At 44.1% G+C, this 19925-nt stretch overlaps 1 protein-coding gene across 1 annotated transcript; it reads left to right on the top strand.

The window, feature by feature from the left end:
• The first annotated feature begins 621 nt into the window (after nt 1-621).
• On the top strand, nt 622-15475 carry LOC128055370 (DLA class II histocompatibility antigen, DR-1 beta chain-like). The gene is made up of 5 exons (XM_052647904.1): nt 622-721; nt 5896-6165; nt 13029-13310; nt 13991-14093; nt 15448-15475. Exons 1-5 carry the CDS (start codon nt 622-624, stop codon nt 15473-15475), a joined length of 783 nt encoding a protein of 260 aa, XP_052503864.1.
• Nucleotides 15476-19925: the final 4450 nt, after the last annotated feature.

The following is a 19925-nucleotide window of genomic DNA, read 5'->3' as shown; positions in this document are numbered from 1 at the left end:
TAGACAGAGGAGAGTCAAAAATGGGAACCAGGAGGATGGGATTAATCCCTTTTTCACATAAAATACTAATTATTCTAAAGCAGAGTTGCTGATTTGAGACCTATCTCTGAGCCCCTGCAGGATGGGATTAGGACATGGACCCTATTACACTGTGAGTTACGCACTCTGCAAAGGTACCTTCAAGACACTGCGTTGCCCACAGATCACTCTCTGTTAGCGGCTTTCCCTTATGTGTATTCTGGAGGTCCACTAACGGTGGAGGCAGCGTTGGGAGATGATCCTGAAAAACTTAGGTGACCATCACTGACCAGCAGAGCTGGCTCACGATAGGGCCCCAATCAAAATGCTACAACTACAAAACGGATCAAACTTTTAAAGCACAAAATTAAAACAATCCTTTTAAGGATTCAAAAGAGGAACTGCATACTGAATATCTGACCAGCAACTGATGATGTTGTCCGCGGATGAATCTGATTGGCTCTCCCAAACAGCCGACCCAATCCAGAAACAGAGCAATGAGTTCCTAGGTTGGTAATATTTGAGATGTGGGTGGAGGGGGGATCTTAGTCTTCACCGAGATTTTTCTGCTCCCCTGCACTTTGCCTTCTTCTGTTCTCCTGCATGGTGTGCCTTTGGTTCCCCCCAGGCTCCTGGACAGTAATTCTGCCAGTGATACTGATGGTGCTGAGCCCTCTCCTGGCTTGGGCTGGAAACACCCGAAGTAAGTGCACACCTTGAATGGTGAGCTGCTGTGGAGGGAGGGGGAGGAAGGGAGTTAGCTTTACCTCTCTGTGCAGGCCACATCCCTCAAAAATCAGCATCTTCTCCAGTGACTACTTATCTTTATCATGAGTGCTTGCATGCGGGCTCAGCCACTTCAGTCGTGTCCAACTCTTTGCAACCCCATGGACTGTAGCCCGCCACGCTCCTCTATCCGTGGGATTTTCCAAGCAGGAGTACTGGAGTGGGTTGTCATGCCCTCCTCCAGGGGATCTTCCCAACCCAGGGATGGAACTCAAGTCTCCTGCATCTCCTGCATCGCACGCGGATTCTTTATCCACTGAGCCACCTGGGAAGCCCTATCTTTATCATATGAATCCTCCATTCCTTCCACAAACAAAAGGAGCCTGGATACTTGCCCTCTTTAGGAGACCTGCCCAAGGAGCCTTCATATATATGCATATAGCCTATTTCTTCTCAACTCTCTTCTAATAAAACCTCTCCAGTCTCGCATCCCATTCCCTCAGGGTTTTGAGAGGATTTAGAAATGATTTCCAAAATAATTCAAAATGAAAACATTAAGGGGATTCAAAAGGAAGTAGAAAGACCTCTCCTGGAAGACCCTTCTTGTGTCCTCCACGGGATCTGTGACACTGCTTCCTCTCCCCAGTATGTGAGGATGTTCCAAGTGGCCTCCCCACTGTCTCCTCCTTTTTTCAATTAAAGTATCGTTGATTTACAATATTGGGTCAGCTTCTGGTGTACAGCACAGCAACTCAGTTATCCATACATACACATGATATGTATGTGCTGGCCTCTCCTGGCGGCTCAGATGGTAAAGAATCGGCCGGTAGCGCAGGAGATTTTGCTTCGATCCCTGGGTCAGGAAGATCCCCTGGAGAAGGGAATAGCAACCCACTCCAGTATTCCTGCTTAGAGGATTCCATGGACAGAGAAGCTTGGCAGGCTTCAGTCTGTGGGGTTTCAAAGAGTCGGACACAACTGAGCAACTAACACTTTCACTTTTTCATAGTTGATTTATAACATCGAGTTGGTTTCAGGTATACAGCACAGCAATTCAGTTACATATATATGTCGTATATATATTCTTTTATATATATAGTATATATATTCTTATAGTATAATATATATATTCTTTTTCAGATTATTTTCCCCTTTAGGTTATTACAAATTATTAAATAGCATCCCTTGTGCTATGCAGTAGGTCCTTATTGGTTATCTGCTGTCTCCTGTTCTTTCTCCCTAAACCCCATGGTTTATAAGGCCTGTGTCCCTGGACTGGAGGTTCTCTGCCACAAGTTGGGGTTAGTTTTCTCTCGTTTCTCCTGTGGTGTAACGCACTCCGGAACTAAAGTGGGGATCCTCAGTACTTGGAATGACCCTGTAGTTAAGGAGCATCCAAGGGGCATTCTGTGATGCCTTAAAGAACTCAAGAAGAACTGAAACCCTGGCACAGGCCAGTGCTTATTGTGACTATTTTGAACCTTTCTATCCTCTCAGTTTCTGCTACATCGCCTCTTGATCTGGCCTGAACCTTCAAGAAGAGATTCAACTAATATAGAATGCGTGTGTGTGTCTTCAGTCGCTCAGTAGTGTCTGACTCTATGAGATCCTATAGATCATAGCCCACTAGGCTCCTCTGTCCAAGGGATTCTCTAGGCAAGAATACTGGAGTGGATTGCCATGCCCTTTTCCAGGAGATCTTCCCAACCTAGGGGTCAAACCTGCATCTCCCATGTGTCCTGCACTGGCAGGTGGGTTCTTTACCACTAGTGCCACCTGGGAATCCCAGTATAGAATAGACCATATTAAATTATATTTTTATAAACCCAAAATAGTCACATATCAGCCATTTCATATGGTTCAAACCATGTACCCTGAGCAGGATACTGAGAGTGTCAAGGCTGTTTCCATCCCACGGGGCTGAAAGCCTATAAGGAAGTCAAGGGAACTCATTACCTCTTGGAGTCTTGAGCCCGATTTTCATATGTTCATTCATCATGCCAACAGTTTTCCATAATCAACCATCTTTGGTTACCTCTCCCTCCATTTTTCTGTATTCTTTCCCCCATCACCATTACTGAAAATTCCCAAAGTTTGCACAAACCTGAAGCACTATAACAGACCCATTGGATGAGATGAAACTTCATAAAATGTTGCTTGTCTCTTAAAATCACCTGTGAATGTTTCTTTACAGTAGAAAGAAGAGAAAGAGGAAGTTAGTCCGAATTTCTCACAGGATATAGCAGAGACATAAGGTATATATAGAGTCTTCCCCAGTGGTCCAGTGGTTAAAACTCCACCTCCAACTGCAGAGGGCACAGGTTCAACCCTGGCTGGGGAATTAAGTTGTCATGATTACAAAACTGTGTTGGAGTGGGAGCCTCTTCCTGCTTTCCAGAAGTCCCACAAAGATTAATTCCCCAAACCATAAATGACAAATACTTTCTTGAGCAACTATTATGTACTAGGCTCAGTGAATTCTATTTGAATAATACAGAGAAGTCCGTTATGATCATGGAAATTACCTAATGACAAGAAAGACAACAACCCAATAAACACTGAACCAAGAAAAACATTTGAAACAGTAGTAAATGCTGTTTATATGTGTATATTATATGTGATGAGTGAGTGTTAGCGTGTCTGACTCTTCATTACACTATGGGCTGTAGCCCACCAGGCTCCTCTGTCCATGGAATTCTCCAAGCAAGAATACTGGAGTGGGTTGCCATTCCCCTCTCCAGGGGATCTTCCAGACCCTGGAGGGATCAAACACAGGTCTGCTGCATTGCAGGCAGGTTCTTTACTGTCTGAGTCACATATTTTATATATAGATAGATAGATATAGATATATAGTATTCACCTGACTTCAGTGCAAGTGTCTAGGGGGCTTTTCCTGAGAAAGCGACATCCAATAAATGATGAGAAGAAAACAATCATGAGAAAGATCTAAGGGACAAATACTCCAGGGACCAAGGGAAAGGTAGAAATGTGGGATGATGTTTGCTGTGTTTAAGGGACAGAAAGAAGGTTCGAGCAGCTGAAACAAATAAAGCAGGTGGAGGAGTGGAATAAGGTGAGGTTGGAGAGAAAGTCAAGAGCCAAATCATGTTAGGCCCAAATGGCCATGATGAGAAATTTGACTTTTATTTACAGAGATACGTGAAGCCACTAAGGGAAGTTACAAAGTGAGTCCACTTGTATATTTTTTTAAATATTTATTTATTTATTTGGCTGCACTGGATCTTAGTTGTGGCACGCGGGATCTTCTATCTTTGTTGCGGCACGCATATCTGTAGTTGCAGCCTGCACGATCTTTTTTTTTTTTAGTGGCCGCATGTGGGATTTTAGTTGCGGCACGTGGGGTCTAGTTCTCTAACCAAGGAGTGAACGCTGGCCTTGTGCATGGGAAGCTCAGAGTCTTAGCCACTGAACTACTGCCCTATATTTATTTTTTTAAAATAATTCTAGCTACCACATGGCAATTAGATTGCAGGGGTTCATGCATCCCAATGTTGCATCCCAATGTTCATTCACTGCAGCATTTTTTACAATACCCAAAATGTGAAAGCAACTTAAGTGTCCATTGACAGGTGAATGGATAAAAATGTGGTACATATACAATGGAATATTAGTCATAAAAAAGAATGAAATTCTGCCATTTGCAACAATATGGATGGACCTAGAGAGTATTAAGATTAGTGGAATAAGTCAGACAGAAAAAATCGAATACTCTGTTATCACTTATAAGTGGAATCTAAAACATAAAGCGAACAAATGTGTATGACAAAACAGAAACAGACTCACAAAGTGTGAACTAGTGGCTACCAGTGGGGAACCGGAAGGCAGGAAGAATGAGACAGGGGTATGGTATTAAGAGATGCAAAGTATTATGTATAAAATAAATAAGCAGCAAAGACATATAGTACAGCTCAGGGAAATATAGCCATTATTTTGTAATAACTTTAAATGGAGTATAATCTATAAAAGTATTGAATCACTGTGTTGTACACCTGGAACTAATATAATATTGTAAATCAACGATACTGCAATTTAAGAAAAGACCCCAAAATTTACAAAGATATACACTCATATGGTATGTGTGTGTATATTTGTATCTCTGTATCTTTACACACAATGAAGCTACAGAACCATGTGCAACCAACAAGAGCGCTGAGACCCAGCTGACCCTTTCCGTCAGCAGGTCAGAACTGCCAAATGAATCTTGGCACCCAATTTTTAGAAAATCTGGCTTTCTGAGCTGTCCAGACTTGGAATGGTGGACCTGGGCTTACAGTTTTAATCTCCTACAACCCATCAATAGTTTTCATTACATTTAGCATAAAGTCAAAATCCTACTATTACCTACAAGTCCCTGGTTCCATGTAATTTCTCCAGTCTCATCTTTTAGCCTCCTTTCTCTCACTTTTTTGTGGTTCAGTGAACTGTCTTCTTGAGGAAGTTCATCAGTTAATTCTTTCAGCTTTTCCACCCGTCTACTTCTTTTCCACATTTCTACTTAAAATGTGTCTCTCTTTTTCCCCTAAACACACACACTCTTCCTCGAGCTCTCAGCCACTTCCCCTTACACCTCATACTTTAAGTGTCTTCAGAGACCGTGCCTCTGACGCCCTAACCTAGCTTAGGTCCTCCCATCATTCACAGATCCCCCCCCCCCCTTGTTATCCTGACATTTCTCATTCCTGTATAAATTGCTGTGCATTTGGCTTCCGTGCATCACTTTCACTAAATGTCAAGCTCCACGAATAGAGGGACGGTGCACGTTTTCCCCTTTCTGGAATCTCAGGGGCAGCGAGGGTTTGGCAGGCGGGCAGTCCTGACCAAGCACGCACAGGAGGAAGGGGGCGGCCGTGTTGCGGCAGAGGTCGTGGGGAGACTCAGCGCTGGTGTCTCCGCGGTGGAGGGTCCCAGGAGGAGGCGGTGGCGGGGACCCCGACCAGGCCACACTTGGCGACGCCAGGCGAGCCTGGTGGCCAAAAGGAGCCCGATCGGCTCAGGGGCAGAGCTCGTCTTCCCTGCGTGGCTGGCGGGGGAGGACGGACCAGGGCTCCGAGGGCCCGGGGGAGCCCTTGGGGGTCCCCGTTGCCCCGCGGCGCCGGGCGCCAGGTAACCAGGGCACTCCCGTCCCCACAGCACTCTTCATGGTGCAGGGCAAGTCCGAGTGTCACTTCTCCAACGGCACGCGGCAGGTGCGCTTCCTGGACAGGTACATCTACAACCGCGAGGAGCAGGAGCGCTTCGACAGCCTCGTGGGCGAGTACCGGGCGCAGACCGAGATGGGGCGGCCGGCGGCCGAGCGCTGGAACCGCTGGCCCGACGCCCTGCAGCGGGCCCGCGCCGCCGTGCACGATTTCTGCGCCAGCAACTACGAGTTCTTCGCAAGCTGCACGGTGCAGAGGAGAGGTGAGCCGGGATGGGGGTGAGAGGTCGGTGCAGCGGCGGGGAGTGTGAGAGCGACCGAGACAGAGACGGAGAGACAAAGAGAGACGGAGATAGAGAGACAGAGACACAGAGAGACAGAGATAGAAAGACAGAGACACAGAGAGAGACGGAGAGAGAGACGGAGAGACAGAGAGAGACGGAGATTTCAGAGGTGGAGATAGAGACAGAGACAGAGATGGAGAGACAGAGAGAGAGATAGAGACGCAGACAGACAGAGACAGCGAGACACAGAGAGACAGAGATGGAGAGACAGAGACAGACAGGCAGAGACAGCGAGACACAGAGAGACAGAGACAGACAGGCAGAGACAGAGACACAGACCGAGAGACAGAGAGGGAGACGGAGCTAGACTGAGTCTAGTGAGTCGGATGGGGGAGGTCAGGGCAGGCTACGGGGGTCCCCGTGAAAGCCTGCTGTCAGAAAGCTAGTGTGCGATTTTGTCAGTGTGCGGTGGGCGGAGAGAGGGTGGTGTGGTGGGGGAGTGGACCGGGGTCTGAGAGGGGGAGAGAGGGGCGAGGTGGGAAGACGGATGCGGGGGACGGGCGTCTGGGCCTCCTGGCGCCCAGGGAGGGCTGGGGGGCGGGTGGAGGGAGGGGAAGGCTGGCTGAAGTGGCGCAGAGATTCGGGAAGGGGCCTCGAGGTGTCCGTGGTTTGGGAGGTTTGGGGGGGAGCTGAGGAATGCGAAAGGACTGGGAGACTGAGAAGAGCTCCAGTCTGCTCTGGGCACACCCCTCACTGCTGAACCCTCCGCGCTAAGTGCGCTGGGGTCTGTGCGCAGCAGTGTTGCGCTGAGAATAAATTAGTGGGGGCACTAATTTCTAGGGGTGCAGTAGAGGGGAACCTCCCACACCCTTCTGACCTTTCTGAAGCTGCTTTTAGTTCTAAATTTCCGACTACTTTTTTGCTTTCTTGGTATGTACATGTTTACATATTTGAAATGATTATGAAGCCAACTTCCGGATATAATTTTGTTACTTAATATTAACATACTAATATTACCATGTTTATAATGTAATACTACTTAGGTAGTTACATATTAACCCTTTGTATGGTTGTAAACAATTTACCTGGCACTCCCCATTGTAAATTTTATTTTCCATATTGTCACTTAGTTGGAAATTTATATCTTATTGTTTTTAACTTATATTTCTTTTATTTCTAAAGTTCTCTTTTATCACATTTTTTTTTTTTGTCAGTTGTAATGACTGCTCCCGGAGAAGGCAATGGCACCCCACTCCAGTACTCTTGCCTGGAGAATCCCATGGATGGAGGAGCCTGGAAGGCTGCAGTCCATGGGGTCGCTGAGGGTCGGACCCGACTGAGCGACTTCGCTTTCACTTTTCACTTTCAAGCATTGGAGAAGGAAACGGCAACCCACTCCAGTGTTCTTGCCTGGAGAATCCCAGGGACGGGGGAGCCTCGTGTGCTGCCGTCTATGGGGTCACACAGAGTCGGACACGACTGAAGTGACTTAGCAGCAGCAATGACTGCTCCAAACACTATTAATCTGTTATCGCTGGGGTCCATGTGTTTTTCTCAGTAATTTTATGACTTCTCTATGCAGTAAGATTATTAACATTTTGAGTCAACATTTTCTCCAGTTTGCAGTTTCTATTAGATTCTGTTTAATATTTTCCATGTTAAGTGTTTAACAGTTTTTATTTACAGAAATAGAAACAGCAAAATTGTGACTAATGGTTTACCATCAATCTTAAATCTACTGTTTCATGTTTCTGTACAAATGCATCCCCCACTTCTTTCTTTTAAAATAATTGTATTTACCTAGGGCCTGACAGTGTTAGAGAAGGAAATGGCAACCCACTCTAGTACTCTTGCCTGGAAAATTCCATGGACTGAAGAGCCTGGTGGGCTACAGTTCACGGGGTCGCAAAGAGTCAGACATGACTGAGTGACTTCACTTTCACTTTGATAGTTGTTTCAGATGTTGAGTCCCAGGCCGTACTCTGATCACAAATGTCAGTTTAGAAGGAGAGATAATTCTAAAATGATAACAATTCCAAACATTGTACAATCACTCAGTCACGTCCAACTCTTTGTGACCCTATGGACTGCTGCACACCAGGCTTCTCTGTCCTTCACTGTCTCCCAGAGTTTGCTCAGACTCATGTCCATTGAGTCAATGATGCTGTCCAACCATCTCATCCTCTGTCACCCCCTTCTCCTGCCTTCAGTCTTTCCCAGCAACAGCATCTTTTCCAACAAGCCAGCTGTTCACATCAGGTGGCCAAAGCATTGGAGCTTCCGCTTCGGCATCAGTCCTTCCAATGAGAATTCAGGGTTGATTTCTTTTAGGATGGACTGATTTGATCTCCTTGCTCTCCAAAGGACTCTCAAGATCCTTTTTTAGCACCACAGTTCGGAGCTGTTTCTCTGCTCTTCCTCAGTAGCATAGTGGACACCTTCTGACCTGGGGGGCTCATCTTTCAGGGCCATTCTTTCTGCCTTTTCATACTGTTCATGGGGTTCTCAAGGCAAGAATGCTGAAGTGGTTCACCATTCCCTTCTCCAGTGGACCATGTTTTGTCAGGACTCTACCATGGCCCGTCTGTCTTGGGTGGCCTTGCACGGCATGGCTCACAGTTTCATTGGCTTACACAGGCTGAGATCCATGTGATCATTTTGGTTAGTTTTCTGTGTTTATAGTTTCATTCTGTCTGAGCTCTGATGCATGACAATAAGAGGCTTGTGCAAGCTCCCTGATGGGAGAGACTGGCTGTGGGGAAATCTGGGTCTTGCTCTGAGGGTAGGGTCATGCTCAGTAAGTCTTTAATCCAGTTTTCTGCTGATGGCTGGGGCTGTGCTCTCTCCCTGAGACAGCCCAGTCCTGGATTCTGCAGTCTCTGAGCTAGGGCTATCGGCTCTAAGGATAGGGCTAATGGACGTAAGCCTCCTCCAAGTGGACGTAAGCCACACACCACGCCTCCCAGGACTGCCGCTGCCAGAGCCCCTGTCCCTGTGGGAGGCCACTACTGACCTGTGCCTCTGCAGGAGACCCTCAAACACTCACAGGCAGGGCTGGCTCAGTCTCTTGTGGGGGTCACTGCTCCTTTCCCTGGGTCCTGGTGTGGGCAAGTTTTGTTTGTACTCTCCAAGAGCCTCTGATTGAGCCCCTCCTACCATCTCGTTGTGGTTTCTCCTTTGTCCCTGGATGTGGGGTATCTTTTCTTTGGTGGGTTCCAACATCCTGCTGTCAATAGTTGTTCCGCAGCTAGTTGCAATTTTGGTGTTCTCGCAGGAAAAGATGAGCTCACGTCCTTCTACTCTGCCATTTGTATAATGTCAGACAGCTATAATCAGATCAGACTACTATAATAAACTACCATAAACTGCTTTATGTTAAAAATGACATAAATGTATTTCTCACAGCTTTAGAGAAGAATAAGTCCAAAATCAAGGCACAGGCAGATTCAGTGTCTGGTGAGATCCCACTGTGACTTTCTTTGGAAAAAAGGGAGACAAAGGGAGAGATTCATCAGCTGAGTATCAAGCTATAACAACTTTTAAAATGATGAACTCTCCTTGCTGCTTTTCCTGTGCAGGACTTATGTTTTCCTTGAGATACCCCTCGTGGAGAATGACCTCTGAGGCCCGTCTCTGCTGCTCAGGGGAAGAACAGTTTCCATGCAGCCCTACAACTCTGCCAACCCCACTGCTGTTCTCTCATTTATCCTTAAGCTTTGAATCGTATTTTCTTTCATAGAAAAAAAAATTTTTTCAACAAGTAACTAACATATATTGAGCACTAAGTTCCAGCCACTCCACACAACCTGTGGGACTTTAGTTCCTCAATCAGGGGTTGAACCAGGCCCTTGGCAGTGAGAGTGCAGACTCCTAACCATTGGACCACCAGGGAATTCCCCCAGCTGTTTCTTAACATAGTTTAAGTCTATCAAGTCTTTTTTAAAAATATGATGGTCAATATATTTTATTGAAGTAGAGTTGATTTACAATGTTGTGTTAATCTCTGCTGTACAGCAAAGTGATTCAGTTACATACATTCTTCTTTTAATACTCTTTTCTTTTCCATTATGCTTTATCATAGGATACTGAATATAGTTCTCTGCTATACAGTGGGACCATGTTGTTTATCTGTTCTGTATATAATAACTTTCATCTACCAACCCCAGACTCCCACTTCATTCCTCCCCCAAGCCCGTACCCCTTGACAACTACAGGTCTGTTCTCTGTGTCCATGTGTCTGTTTCATAAATGAGTTCATTGTGTCATATTTTAGATTCCACATATAAGTGATAGCATGTGGTATCTGTCCTTCTCTTTCTGACTGACTTAACTTGGTATGATCATCTCTAGGGGCATCCATGTTGTTGTAAATGGCATTATTTTGTTCTTTTTTATGGCTGAGTAGTAGTCCATCTTGGAGAAGGCAATGGCACCCCACTCCAGTACTCTTTGCCTGGAGAATCCCATGGACAGAGGAGCCTGGTGGGCTGCTGTCTATGGGGTCACACAGAGTCGGACATGACTGAGATGACTTAGCAGCAGTAGTCCATCTTTTATATATATATAAATTTATTTACTTTAATTGGAGGCTAATTACTTTGCAATATTGTATTGGTTTTGCCATACATTGACATGAATCCACCATGGGTGTACGTGTGTTCCCCATCCTGAACTCCCCTCCCACCTCCTTCCTCATCCCATCCCTCTGGGTCATCCCAGTGCACCAGCCCCGAGCATCCTGTATCATGCATCAAACCTGGACTGGTGATTCATTTCACATATGATAATATACATGTTTCAGTGCCATTCTCCCAAATCATCCCACCCTCTCCCTCTCCCACAGAGTCCAAAAGACTGTTCTATACATCTGTGTCTCTTTTGCTGTCTCGCATACAGGGTTATCATTACCATCTTCTAAATTCCATATATATGCATTAGTATACTGTATTGGTGTTTTTCTTTCTGGCTTACTTCACTCTGTATAATGGGCTCCAGTTTCATCCACCTCATTAGAACTGATTCAAATGTATTCTTTTTAATGTCTGAGTAATACTCCATTGTGTATATGTACCACAGCTTTCTTATCCATTCATCTGCTGATGGACATCTAGGTTGCTTCCATGTCCTGGCTATTATAAACAGTGCTGCGATGAACATTGGGGTACACGTGTCTCTTTCAATTCTGGTTTCCTCAGTGTGTATGCCCAGCAGTGGGATTGCTGGGTCATAAGGCAGTTCTATTTCCAGTTTTATAAGGAATCTCCACACCATTCTCCATAGTGGCTGTACTAGTTTGCATTCCCACCAACAGTTTAAGAGGGTTCCTTTTTCTCCACACCCTCTCCAGCATTTATTGCTTGTAGACTTTTGGATTGCAGCCATTCTGACTGGTGTGAAACGGTACCTCATTGTGGTTTTGATTTGCATTTTTCTGATAATAAGTGATGTTGAGCATCTTTTCATGTGTTTGTTAGCCATCTGTGTGTCTTCTTTGGAGAAATGTCTATTTAGTTCTTTGGCCCATTTTTTGATTGAGTTGTTTATTTTTCTGGAATTGAGCTGTAGGAGTTGCTTGCATATTTTTGAGATTAGTTCTTTGTCAGTTGCTTCATTTGCTATTATTTTCTCCCATTCTGAAGGCTGTCTTTTCACCTTGCTTATAGTTTCTTTTGTTGTGCAGAAGCTTTTAATTTTAATTAGGTCCCATTGCTTATTTTTGCTTTTATTTCCAATATTCTGGGATGTGGATCATAGAGGATCCTGCTGTGATTTATGTCAGAGAGTGTTTTGCCTATGTTCTCCTCTAGGAGTTTTATAGTTTCTGGTCTTATGTTTAGCTCTTTAATCCACTTTGAGTTTATTTTTGTGAATAGTGTTAGAAAGTGTTCTAGGTTCATTCTTTTACAAGTGGTTGACCAGTTTTCCCAGCACCACTTGTTAAAGAGATGAGCTTTTCTCCATTGTATATTCTTGCCTCCTTTGTCAAAGATAAGGTATCCATAGGTGTGTGGATTTATCTCTGGGCTTTCTATTTTGTTCCATTGATCTATATTTCTGTGTTTGTGCCAGTACCATACTGTCTTGATGACTGTGGCTTTGTAATAGAGCCTGAAGTCGGGCAGGTTGATTCCTCCAGTTCCATTCTTCTTTCTCAAGATTGCTTTGGCTATTTGAGGTTTTTTGTATTTCCATACAAATTGTGAAATTATTTGTTCTAGCTCTGTGAAAAATACTGTTGGTAGCTTGATAGGGATTGCATTGAATCTATAGATTGCTTTGTGTATATACTCATTTTCACTATATTGATTCTTTTGATCCATAGACATGGTATATTTCTCCATCTATTAGTGTCCTCTTTGATTTCTTTCACCAGTGTTTTATCATTTTCTATATATAGTAGTCCATCTTATATATGACTCATCTAACTTAAAGAGGTAAGTTTGCTTCATTATCTTCCTTAGAGATAAGAAAGTTGAGGCACAAAGTAATTTAAAAACTCTTCCAGAATTAACCAGATAGAAGCAGAGCCTGGATTTGAACCCAAGGAGCCTAGTTACAGAAATCACACCTTTAATGAATATACCCTGTGTCCTGTAAAAAGTGTAAATACTGCAGTTCAACAATAAGTAACTCCTTCAAGTTATCAAAAAGAAACCCCACAATTTTCCTCAACATCTCTCAACTCTAATAGGGGTTGGAGGTTTTGGGGTTAAATTCAAGCAAGGTTCATGGCACCACATCCTCTGAAGCCACATGGGTAGCCTGGCCTGTCGGAGGCTGCAGTCTGGTCAGGAGACTTAGTCTGTCTCCCGCAATAACCCCTGCTGTGTTTTCTCTCCTAGTTGAGCCTACGGTGACTGTGTATCCTGTAAAGAGTCGGCCTCTACAGCACCACAACCTCCTGGTCTGCTCTGTGAATGGTTTCTACCCTGGCCACATTGAAGTCAAGTGGTTCCGGAACGGCCAGGAAGAGGACTCTGGGGTGGTCTCCACAGGCCTGATCCCTAATGGAGACTGGACCTTCCAGATCATGGTGATGCTTGAAATAGTTCCTCAGGGTGGAGAGGTCTACACCTGCCACGTGGAGCACCCCAGCCGGACGAGCCCTGTCACAGCAGAATGGAGTGAGGGGCTCTCTGATCTCATAAGTTTCTCAGCCACCACAGAGGGGGCCCACTTACCCCCAAGTGTCAGGTTTCTCCTCTCCCCGCACAAGTGTCCATGGGCTCCATGTTCTCGTCTCGTTCAGCTGAGGTTGTTGGGGTTGCCCTGTGACGTCCTGTGCTGGAGATCCTCCAATAGTTTGCAGATATCCCTGATGACTTCTGTAAATGCCTGGGCCCCCTGGGGAGCCAGTTCTGCCCAGCAAGCAGAGCCTCCTGTGACCTCCAGGGCACCAGTCCTCTGTGTCAAGTTGGGCTTGTGCTTCGGACACTCTTGCCCTGAGCTGTTCACTGTGATCTGAGAAGGGGCACACCCCCTCCAAGGACCTTCCTGACCTGAGGGAAGTTCAGTCCCAGCTCTGCCTTTTATTAGCTCTGTCAGCCAAGACAGACTTCCCCACCTCATCCAGTCCCAGGCTCCTCATCCGTCAGATGTTGAAGATGTGTGGCCTTCTATCAGGGCTGGGATATTTAAATGATACACTGCCTGAACCTTGTAGTAACTCAGCTTGAATTTTCATCTCTTTTCTAGGAATGGCCAATTATTTCAGTTTTTTCAGAGCAGGCTTCTTCCCCCCAATTTCAATTACAGAAGTTGGATTTGGGATAAAAATCACTGAGAAACTGGCTTCTTTTCTCAGGGGCACAGGACGAATCTTCACAAGAAAAGATGCTGAGTGGAATCGGGGCCTGTGTTCTGGGTCTGCTCTTCCTTGGGATGGGGCTGCTCTTCTACATCAGGAGGTAAGGGACCTGTTGGCAGCTGAGAATCCCCGCAGATTGTTTGGAGGAAGAAATATGGCTTTACTCAATGAAGTTCTCTGAATACAACCTTTGTCTAGTTGATCTTAACTTTCCTAGAAATCCAGAAAGAACCTATGGGTGAAATATAAGAGGTGATGGCCTGTAGAGATAAGAGAAGGGTTAGCATGCACGGAGATCTCAGATGGAAATCCTTGGGCAAATGCAAGAAGAGACACTAAGGCTGATGAAATGGTGCTGGATTTGTGTGATGAAAGCTTCCTAGGTCATATGCATTCCAGGGTCTGCTCCCCTGTCCACCCTGGTATTCAGTGATGCAAGCTGTGGTGTTGAGAAATCTCAGGGGGTGGTCAGGGGCTGAGACACTGTATCCTGAGAATGTGCCTCCTCCCTCTCCTTTCCTAGGGGACACTGGGCTTCAGCCAAGGTAATGCCCTTTCATCCCCTTTTAGAGAGAGATTTGGTCTCCTAGGAACAGTGGTGGAGATGACAAATGGGGCAACAGACAAAATGAGAAAGACTGAATTCTGATTAGGCAGTTTGCAGTAAACCTTTGCACAGTTAATAAGAGAACAGACTTGTGTTTGCCAAGGGGGAGGGGGTGGAGAAGAGAGAGATTGGGAGTCTGGGATTGGCAGATGGATATTATATACAGGATGGATAAATACCAAGGTCCTACTGTATAGCACAGGAAACTCTATATCCTGAGATAAATCATAATGGAAAAGAACTTTTTAAAAATGTATGTATGTGGGGTTTTCCCTGGTGCTCCAGTGGTTAAGAAGCCACCTCCTGATGCAGGGGACACAGGTTCAGTCCGGGGTTGGGGAACTAAGATCCCACATGCCACAGGGCTAATAAGCCTGCATGCCACAGCTACTGTGTCCATGCACCCTAGAGCCTGCACTCTGCAACAGGAGAAACCACTGCAGTGAGAAGCCCACCAGCCACAACTAGAGAAAGCCCGTGCCCCACAACAAAGATCCAGTGCAACCATAAATAAATGAAAAGTAAAATTTAAATGTATATATGTGTATAACTGGGTCACTTTGCTGTACAGCAGACATGGAAACAGTGCTGTAAATCAACTACATTTCAATAAAATTAACAAATAAAGACTGCCAGCCCAGCAGCCACCAAAGGGGCATCTCTTCAATTAAAACTCTAAAAATAATAAAATAAGAGGCCCATGGCCTGAGGTTGCTGTGGTTCAGGGAGGCTTAAGACTGATTTCCGCCTTCTTACTGCAGAGCTCTCAGGGGAGGTCCCCAGGAAGTGGGGAAGAAGCAGCGTGAAGCAGTGGTATGGAAACAGCCGTCTCCTCTGTCCCCTGCAGGTCTCCTGAGCTGGAGCAGAGACCATGACACTCAGACAAGAACCTTCAGTCCCAGCTTTTTCGCAGCTTGAAAAGGTTTCCTACTTCAGACCGTGGGCCTCTTATTGTATTACTTTCAGAGTTTTTAATCGAAGAGATGCCCCTCTGGTGGCTGCTGGCCTGGCAGTCTTTATTTGTTAATTTTATTGAAATATGGTTGATTTGCAGTGTTGTTTTCATTTCTGCTGTACAGCGTTCACTCCTCACGAGAGTACTTTCTCAGGGTCTAATTTGCTCTGGGTTGAATGACCCTGCAGAAAAAGTCCTGGGTGGCTTCTTCGGCCCCTACCCTGCACCCAGAAGTCCCCAGGATTGATCCCAGTACCTTATCTTCATTCTTTCCTGGTCCTCTTTGTTCTCTACCCCTGCTGCCTCCCTCCATACACATTTCTTTATATGTATTTTTTGAAATACAAGAGAGTGGAATCTTTGTACAGGTTAGACAAGGCATGGTGTGTATTCATGAGAGCATAAGTCGGAAGTCAGTTTCAACTGCTCAGTGATCTCATTCCTCTAACTAAGTTCCTTTAAGGTTAGAGAGGAACAGAAATGGGCAAACAGGGAAGGAGCCAAGGGCTACTTTCCAAAAGCAACAAATTTTGAGTAAGGTGATACATAGAAGCAGAAAACTGCAACTGTGTAATCAGAACAGAGTTTTTAACATTTTCTCATAGCATAAAGATTAAAGAGGGGAAAGGCAGAAAAATAGCTATAGCTACTTCAACTTGGGAACAAACACAACACAAAAGGGGCTCTTTTGAGACAACAAAAAATACAAACAGGGAAGGGAAAAAGTACAGAAGCCGAATAGGTAAATGAAGATAAAATGCTATCAGCAGGAAAAAAGACTATTTTATCTACGATACTTTTTTATATAAATTTATTTATTTTAATTGGAGGCTAATTACTTAACAATATTGTATTGGTTTTGCCATACATCAACATGAATCCCCCACAGGTATACATGTGTTCCCCATCCTGAACCCCCCTCCCTCCTCCCTCCCCGTACCATCCCTCTGGGTCATCTCAGTGCACCAGCCCCAAGCATCCAGTATCATGCATCGAACGTGGACTACAGTATGTTTTATACGAACTTCATGGTGGCCACAAAACATAAATCTAGAGCAGAGATATGAAACATTAAAAAAAAAAGAGAAATGAAGAAGACATACTACAAAGCCACCAAGTTAAAATGGCAGATAGAAACACAAGGAAAAAGGAAGCAATAGAGATCCAAAAACAACCAGAAAACAAAAGAGAAAATAACAGTACTGTGTCCTCATTGATCAATAATCACCCTAAATGTAAATAAGTTGAATCAGCCAATCAAAACACACCACTGGTAACCACTTCTCTGTTCATTGTATCTAGGCATTTATTTTTGTTTGATATGTTTTATTTATTTTGTTTTGCTTGTTTTTGCATTCCACATATTATGAGTAAAGTCATAAAATACATATCTTTCTCTATCTGACTTATTTTACTTGGCATCATACCCTCGAGGTCCATCCATGTGGTTGCAAATGGCAAGACTTCACCTTTTTTATGGCTGATAGCACTCCATTGTATAAATACAGATATATATATATACCACATACCATGTCTTGTTTTAATCCATTCATCTGTTGGTGGGCACTTAGGTTGTTTCCATAGTTTGGCTATTGCAAATATTACTGTGATAAACATGTGGATGCATATATCTTTTTGAGTTAGTGTTTGCATAGTCTTTGGATAAGTACCCAGAAGTGGGAGGAGGGTGAAATGGATAAAGGGGATCAACTGTAGGAAGGTGAATGGAAACTAAATTTCTGGCATGCTCTAGTGTACACAAAAGTGGAAATAAAATGTTTTAATGCAAAAATTACATAGTGTTATAAATTAATGTTCATTTCAGTTCAGTTGCTCAGTCATGTCCGACTTTTTGTGACTCTATTGACTGCAGCACTCCAGGCTTCCCTGTCCATCACCAACTCCTGGAGCTTACTCAAACTCATGTCCATAGAGTCGGTGATGTCATCCAACCATCCCATCCTCTGTTATCCCCTTCTCCTCCTAAATTAATGTTACCTCAATAAAAAATAAATTTAAAACAAGAAAAAAATCTATAATTTACTAAAACATTACATTTTACATGTAGAAAGAATGATATTGTGGTAAGCTAATTACACCTCAGGAGATTTGTTAAAATAATCTTTTATTTTTTTTTTTAAGAAAAAGAGTCTACCTAAGCAAGACAGAAGACCTAGAAGACATAAGTAAAAATATGTACTTGAATAAAAATTAAAAATATATTTGCATGGATAAAATAAGTTTTAAAGAAATATGTAAAGCTCAGGAAAACTTTGTAACACATAAGGCTGACAATTGGATTAACTTTCTTATCATCTGAAATCACCAACAAATCTATAAATAAATAAACAAACATAAACAACAGAAAATTGGTCGAAGATCTAGACTATTTACAGATGATAATATACCAAAGGCCATTAAGCATAAAATATTTACTGAAACACACCAATAATCAAAAACATACAAATTCAGATAGCAATATGATGAAATATTTTTCCCCCAAATTGGCAAGTGTAGTAGTCTGGTTTTGTAAATAAAGGATTTAGAAGATTCTGTGAGAATGGATTCTCTCATATATTACTAGTAACATCATGAACTTGGTTGTATCTATGGTTCAGATGGTAAAGAAGACGCCTGCAATGCAGGAGTCCTGGGTTCAATTTCTGGGTCAGGAAGATACCCTGGAGAAGGGAATGGCAACCCACTCCAGAAATCTTGCCTGGAAAATCCCATGGACAGAGGGATTTGGCAGCCCACAGTCCATGGAGTCGCAAAAAGTCAGACACAGCTGAGCAGTTAACACAGTAATTAAAATTAAGAGTGCAAATGTTGCGTGATTGACAACAACAATAAAATCCGCATCTATGTATCTGCTATGTTCTGAATGTTTGTGCCTCTACAAAATGTGTCTGTTGAAACCTGATCCTTAATGTGATGGTATTAGGAAGCGAAGCCTTTGGGGGTGATTAGGTCTTGAAAGTTGAGCCCCTATCATTTCAGTTCAGGTGCTTAGTCATGTCCAACTCTTTGCTACCCCGTGAATTGCATCACTCCAGGCCTCCCTGTCCATCACCAACTCCCGGAGTTCACTCAAACTCATGTCCTTCAAGTCAGTGATGCCATCCAGCCATCTCATCCTCTGTCATCCCCTTCTCCTCCTGCCCCCAATCCCTCCCAGCATCAGAGTCTTTTCCAGTGAGTCAACTCTTCGCATGAGGTGGCCAAAGTACTGGAGTTTCAGCTTCAGCATCATTCCTTCCAATGAACACCCAGGACTGGTTTCCTTTTGAATGGACTGGTTCAATCTCCTTGCAGTCCAAGGGACTCCCAAGAGTACTCTCCAACACCACAGTTCAAAAGCATCAGTTCTTTGGCACTCAGCTGTCTTCACAGTCCAACTCTCACATCCATACATGACTACTGGAAAAACCATAGCCTTGACTAGACGGACCTTTGTTGGCAAGGTAATATCTCTGCTTTTGAATATGCTATCTAGGTTGGTCATAACTTTCCTTCCAAGGAGTAAGAGTCTTTTAATTTCATGGCTGCAATCACCATTACAGTTATTTTGGAGCCCAAAAAAATAAAGTCTGACACTGTTTCCCTATCTATTTCCCATGAAGTGATGGGACCAGATGCAAGGATCTTCATTTTCTATATGTTGAGCTTTAAGCCAACTTTTTCACTCTCCTCTTTCACTTTCATCAAGAGGCTTTTTAGTTCCTCTTCACTTTCTGCCATAAAGGTGGTGTCATCTGCATATCTGAGGTTATTGATATTTCTCCCAGAATCTTGATTCCAGCTTGTGCTTCCTCCAGCCCAGCATTTCTCATGATGTACTCTGCATAAAAGTTAAATAAGCAGGGTGACAATATACAGCCTTGACGTACTCCTTTTCCTATTTGGAACCAGTCTGTTGTTCCATGTCCAGTTATAACCGTTGCTTCCTGATCTGCATATACGTTTCTCAAGAGGCAGGTCAGGTGGTCTGGTATTCCCATCTCTTTCAGAATTTTCCAGTTTATTGTGATCCACACAGTCAAAGGCTTTGGCATAGTCAATAGGGCAGAAATAGATGTTTTTCTGGAACTCTCTTGCTTTTTCCATGATCCAGTGGATGTTGGCAATTTGATCTCTGGTTCTTCTGCCTATGACATTAATGCCATTAATGCCCAAAGAGACCAGTGTCTTCCCTTCCCACCATATGAGGCTACAAGTGAGGTGTTGGCAGTTTGCAAACCCAGAAGAGGTTTCTCACCAGCACTTGACCTTGCTGGCACCCTGAACTCAGATTTCCCAGCCTCCAGAACTGTGAGATATAAAATTCTGTTATTTATAAGCTACCCCACTTATAGTATTTGGTTCTGGAG

Source organism: Budorcas taxicolor, chromosome 11 (assembly GCF_023091745.1).
Source record: "Budorcas taxicolor isolate Tak-1 chromosome 11, Takin1.1, whole genome shotgun sequence".
Classification (NCBI taxonomy): domain Eukaryota; kingdom Metazoa; phylum Chordata; class Mammalia; order Artiodactyla; family Bovidae; genus Budorcas; species Budorcas taxicolor.
Note: the sequence above shows the minus strand (reverse complement) of the source record. Positions and strands in the feature narration are given on the sequence as shown.